Here is a 6,135-nt window from a genome sequence, read left to right as displayed (position 1 = left end):
GAAGACGTGTAAGGAGTCACTTCGGGAGACCCTGGAGGCCAGAGGCCTGCCCCACCATGTAAAATCCATCTGACGGGGAAGTTCTCGGGTCGAAAGGCACTGTCTGCACTTTAGATACGTTAAGATGCAATCTGTTGTTGTGCAACTTTCTTTTTGAATTGTGATGGTTGTGGAACCTTTGACACTTGGGAAATGTCGCTAACTGCAGAGGCACATGGCGACATCAATTACGGGCTAGAATAAGCCATCATGATGACCATTGGTTGGAGCAGCTGCACATTAGACGCTGTCGCCACAAACATCATCCCACAACTACAGGAGATGCCAACCTCGCCAACCTCGTCAGATGCAGCACCCGTGGTAGACTCTATCGCTCCCAAATTGGCTTGTACAGTCACCAATGGAAGTGTAACACATGACTGACCTCACCAAGAAGTGCTCACGTCCACCATCTTACGTGGATGAACGGATTCCATTGGTTATTGGACACACAGGAGTTCCCTAGTCAGGTATATCATAGGTATACGTGCCCAGACAGTGCTCCCTGTGTTTAAGGGAAATAGAGTAGATTATAGTTGGTCTTGTTCCTCCTCCTCCTCTATAGCCCACCTGTGCTTCCCTTATTCCTCCTTTAAATCCTCTATTTATGGCCCATATATGGTGGTTACATCACAGGCACCACACAGTACAAATTCAGTCCTCTGCCTCTTTCAAATTACCATTTAAATATTCTTCCCATATATATCAGTTACAAGCCACTCTTCGTAAATTCCCTTTCTTTCTTTTTATTAACCCTCACTTACAGCATCACACACAACCACCTTATAAGTCACCGCACCACCGACGACTACAATTCAGACAGTGAAGGAAGCAGCAACCTCCTGCCTTTTCATACACACTGGGTGGGAAACCCCATTAGAGACAACGAGGACGGATTGCGCTGAAGTCAGGAGGACGAGCTGTGCCAGACGGGGCTGAGAGAGTAGGGCAACGAGGGGGTCGAGTGCAGGGCAGAGGTGCGAGGACCAACCAGGCAGGAGGTCCTCTTTCACCCAGATGACTCCACAAATGCTACACAAGATGTTTAGGAGGACTTGGCGAAGAATTCAGTGGTGCAAGGAGAATGATGGAGCGCAAACAGGTACAATGACCGATTGATTATTGCAATACTGCACAATAAAACCTGAACATTAAACGAGTTAAAGAACGAATGTTTCACGAGGGGGGGTAAAGCAACTTTCAAACAATTAACGTTTATACTTTCACGGATTGTTATTTCATGGCAAAGGAAGACAAAGTGTAACACATTAAGGGTTTATTCATCAGTGGCGACGAATGGCTGAAACGATTGTATCAGAAGTCTTCGTCGGCCTCAAACCCCAGACAAACAAAATGGCACGACTTGACCTTTCTGCTTCCTTGTGATTCATCACAAAACAAGCTCTCCAATGTACACGCCTGATGTTGTATTCTACTACCCTTGAGGCCTGCACACACGATGCATGGTGAAACGTCCAATTTTATCCTATTGATGTTTTCTTTTCCATTGACAGGTTTCCTTCCCTATTTCTGGAGGCTCAGGAGTGACAAATCCAGGACTGAGATCGTAATAAACAATCGTAGAATCTCGAGCCACGATTCCCAGGGAAAGGATAAAGTTGTCACTTTGAGGAAGTTTTGCACAGGTGGCAGAAGTCGAACTTTGGGAAGTGGTACAAGGAGGTCGATTGCAACTGGGAATAGCATCGTCTTGCAAACTTGGCTCAAGGGAATCCTGTAGAGCAGGGTTGTCCAGTTGTTGCGAGACACATCTAGGACTGCCTTCTCCTTTGTGCGCAGAAAGAAGGTTCATAACTTCACGCAATCTATAAATAAATAGAAATAAAGGGGGGATGAACTGCAGTGGCTGAAGAATTCACGCTTCGATCAAGGTGTACCGTAAAGTACACCATACAAGGTCCAACCTTCTTGCGTTTCCTCCCGGCCTCCGGCCTTGACGTTTTTTTTAACCCTCCAAATCAAAGAGCTAAATGTATGCAATGTTGTGTCAACATCATAAGCCAAGAGTGTTTTTTATTTGCAAAATCGAAGATTTTGAAGATTTTTCAAGTATATTGGTCGGTTGCGTTTGTTTTTCTGTCTGTTTGTTTGTCACTCGCCTACAGGTCACAATTCCAAACCGATCATCATGAAACTTCACCAAGTTATAGCGGTCGTTACAATTGAGAAGCGGATTGATTTTGAGGTCAAAAGTCAAAGGTCAACTGAAGGTCGAATTTCTAAAATCATCAATTTTCATCCGATTGACTTGAAAATTTAACAGCAATTGCACATCGAGTCACTAAATAGTGAAACCAACTATGTTTGAGGTCAAAAGGTCAAAGGTCAACTCAAGGTCAACCTTCAAAAATCTATTTTCATCTGAAAACCCTTCAATTTTCATCCGACTGACTTGAAAATAGAACAGTATTTGCACATCAAGTCAATAAATAGGGAAACCAACTTTTTTTTAGGTCAAAAGGTCAAAGGTCAAACTTCCAAAATCATCAATTTTCATCCGATTGACTTGAAAATTTAACAGCAATTGCACATCGAGTCACTAAATAGTGAAACCAACTGTTTGAGGTCAAAAGGTCAAAGGTCAACTCAAGGTCAAACTTGCAAAATTGATTTTCATCTGAAAACCCATCAATTTGCATCCGACTGACTTGACAATTTAACAGCAATTGCACATTGTCACTAAATAATGAAACCAACTATGTTTGAGGTCAAAAGGTCAAAGGTCAACTCAAGGTCAAACTTCCAAAATAGATTTTCATCTGGAAACCCGTCAATTTTCATCCGACTGACTTTACAATTGAACAGCATTTGCACATTGAGTCACTAAATAGGGAAACCAACTATTTTCGAGGTTAAAAGGTCAAAGGTCAAACTTCCAAAATCATCAATTTTCATCTGAAAAATCATCAATTTTCATCCGATTGACTTGAAAATTTAACAGCATTTTCATAGTGCCTCACTGAATTGGGAAACCAGCTCACCTTTGATGTGTTACCTGCACATCCTCTCGAAGAGGAAGGACAGTACGAGTGACGGTCTCACCCGCTGGACGACCCTCGAGGGAAACAACTCCTGTTGTTAGGCAAATGTGGACATCCAGCCAGCCACGAACTGCCGCACATCACAGACAAATATCACCAGATCGGTACAACTGTGACTTCAATCCACGGTGCTCTGTGGTCTTTGGGGTCATCGATTTATTACGTGGGCAAAATAGTATAGTATATTTCAACCCCCAGTCATTTCTGTAGTACGAAATATGTAGTGGAACTTTGTCTTCACCATTTGATGTCACACTGCCACACCACCAGAGCAACTTCTGCAATTGATAAACCTTAGCCCAGAGGATATATACTTCCTATTAAAGAGCAGAATATTAAGTTGTTTTTGGAATCCTTATAAAAATAAAAATACAAATGGTTTAATAGATAAAACCTTTGGTTGAAGAACGTACACATTTAAGAACCTGACGTGCATACGCAGCAAATGCAAACACCAAATAGCAGTCGCTATGACACGTGGACTGTGCAGAACCAATGGCAAATAAACCTAGCAGAAGCTCTGGGAAGTCAATTATGAACCTGATTTGACCCGTGAACCTCCACTTGGGAAGATTTTGACATGTCGATGGAAATTGGAAACCGTTATGGACACATGCATATTTCTTTATTAAATTTTGTGTATATAAATATTTAGCAACTGTTTGCAATCTGTTTTTATGTGAACCATCTAAAAAAAACAAAGGATTCAGATTTTTTTTTTTAATCAATTCATGAAAGCCCTTTGGGTAGAGGGTGTTGGGGAAAGGTTGAGTCGTGAGGTGTTGAAAGGTCTTTGGTCCAGCAGCATCACCAGGATGCAATTTCCATGGTTAGTGCAAGAGATGAAACATAATTACATTTATCAACCACTCAGCTTTTGTGACTAATAGCTGTACCTACCTGAATGAACAGACAACAAGTCATACGTCACAAACATATTGCATAGCTATCTGTGAAACTCAATGAGGTTGTAAAGTGAAGTGAAAAACTAAAATAAGAAAAAGTATCTTTTATAACGTAGTTGTTGTTGGTGTTGTAGTATAGCCCTGGACAGTTTTCTCAAACAAGCCTGCAGGACGGAGACAGCCGATCAATCTCCCAGGAGCGACCCAGAGATCCCCCACATCCTGGATGGTGTACCCCACCTACACGCAGTCCGGGCCACGACAGATTTAAAGAGAGAGAAAAGGAAGAGACAAGAGGAAAAGGGGCGGTCCATGAGGACTGATCGGAATTCTGACCGTGACTGTACTGCCTTGACGAATCCGGGCAGCAGGGAATAATGTGGAAGATTTGGCCCCCAACTTGCAATGGGTGGTACAACCACCACAAAGAGGTGTCCCCGATAGTTGCTTTATAACGTAGTTGTTTGTGCTGTTGTCGTTGTGGCTGTGGTGGTTGTTTGTGTGTTCCTTCCATGTACTGGTATATATTTTCTATTGCTTCGACAAGTATTACGACATATTATTTTGTGTGCTCCTTCCATGTCCTGCTGTTGAAAGCTGAAGCCACAACACGAAAGCTCCAGATCCTGCTTCTTCTTCCATTCTGGCCACACGGGCTTTTAAAACAGGCATTTATTGTGATTAAACGGACCAATTTATGTTCCAAGCAAATGCCTTATTAGCTTTACAATGGTACCATTTTTAGGTCATCTCATCTTGTCCTCAAATAGATTAACTTGTAAAATGGGTCGTGATGTCTGGATGTCTGTCTGTCCATCCATCCGTTAACTTTATGCTATTTTTGCTACTCTATCCTTATCACCTGGCTGATTGTTCTGAAACTTGACACATGCATACAAGACAGTATCCCACACAATTGCTCAAGCTTCGATACTTCGGATCCATATTTGTCCCGTATTTACCAAGCGATTGCTCTGAAACCCGATACAGCCCTTCTACTCGATGGTCCGCAGGATCGCTCCATCTTAGATTTTTCAATTTTGGATCGGGGGACTCTTATGGTTTGAATTAGCAGAGGTTTGATCTACAACCTCAAGAGATGACCATCAGCCCACTTGGCGCGATTTTATTTATAACTATCAAAGGTACCCGGCGTTGCTGGGCCAAGCAGAGTCGCTTCGTGATGGGAATATTAAGAGAGGGGGAGTAGGGGGTGAGGGAAAGGAGTGGGAGTCCAGAGGGAGGGAGAGGGTAAGGAGTGGGGTGGGAGTCTGAAGGGAGGGGCCTGGGGAGAGGAGGGAGGGGAAGAGGTGGGAATCCAAAGGGGGTGGGGTGGGAGTTCAGAGTGAGGAGGTAGGGGAAGGGGTGGGAGTTCAGATGGAGGAGGTAGGGGTGTGGTGGGGTGAGGGAGTGGAAGGGGTGACCCAGGTACCTTTGGTAGTACGATATATAATTAGTGCTGGGCCGATATCTATGCCCATAATCGGCACAGGCCGATTGGAGTCAGTGCGAGTGCTGATTGCAGTACTTGACTGTATACAACCCAAAAACCTTGTGTAGCTTTTCACCCTTGTTTAAGGCGAATTTCAAGAAACAAATATTTAAAAGTACATTGCATTATAGACGTTTCAAGGAGATGGCATAAACGCTATTCCTTAGAAACAAGTGGCAATCTTAGTGTGACGGGTAGGACAATTTGGCTCGGTCATTTGGAAAACATTTTATATGGCAATATATACATAAGTATTCAGGGGTTAACCTGAATGTATATTTAATATTTATATGTATATTTAATAACAAATAACCTGAATGTATATTTAAGCGGGCAAGGGGGTTAACAAGGGGAGATGCAGAAAATAGGGCGAAATGGAGAAGATTGTCATGGAGCCCGCAAGGCTAACCTCCGCTCTAGCAGGGAAAATGGCCTTAAAATGCCTGTTGTTTGTTGTTGTACATACATAAGTATTCAGCTCCCTGAGTTAATACTTCGAAGAAGTGCCTTTGGCAGCGATTACAGCTTCGAGTCTTCTTGGGGGAATCTGTATCAGCTTTGCACATCTGGATTTGAGGAGTTTCTCCCATGCTTCCTGCATATTTGTTCAAGCTCTGTCAAGTTGGATGGGGAGCAT

General features: G+C 43.1%; 1 protein-coding gene across 1 annotated transcript in view; it reads right to left on the bottom strand.

Annotated features, from left to right (window-relative positions):
- Positions 1 to 1,302: 1,302 nt before the first annotated feature.
- TSEN15 (tRNA splicing endonuclease subunit 15) overlaps positions 1,303 to 6,135 on the bottom strand; it is a 48,809-nt gene continuing 43,976 nt past the window's right edge. Inside the window, exons 3-4 of the mRNA XM_068127705.2 lie at positions 3,042 to 3,171; positions 1,303 to 1,865 (exon numbers count right to left, since the gene is read on the bottom strand). Coding sequence (XP_067983806.1) covers positions 1,526 to 1,865; positions 3,042 to 3,171 — 470 coding nt within the window. The 3' untranslated portion in view covers positions 1,303 to 1,525. The remainder of the gene's footprint in view (positions 1,866 to 3,041; positions 3,172 to 6,135) is intronic.

The sequence above is a fragment of the Myxine glutinosa genome, chromosome 10 (assembly GCF_964187855.1).
Source record: "Myxine glutinosa chromosome 10, kmMyxGlut1.1, whole genome shotgun sequence".
In the NCBI taxonomy this organism is placed as follows: Eukaryota; Metazoa; Chordata; class Myxini; order Myxiniformes; family Myxinidae; genus Myxine; species Myxine glutinosa.
Note: the sequence above shows the minus strand (reverse complement) of the source record. Positions and strands in the feature narration are given on the sequence as shown.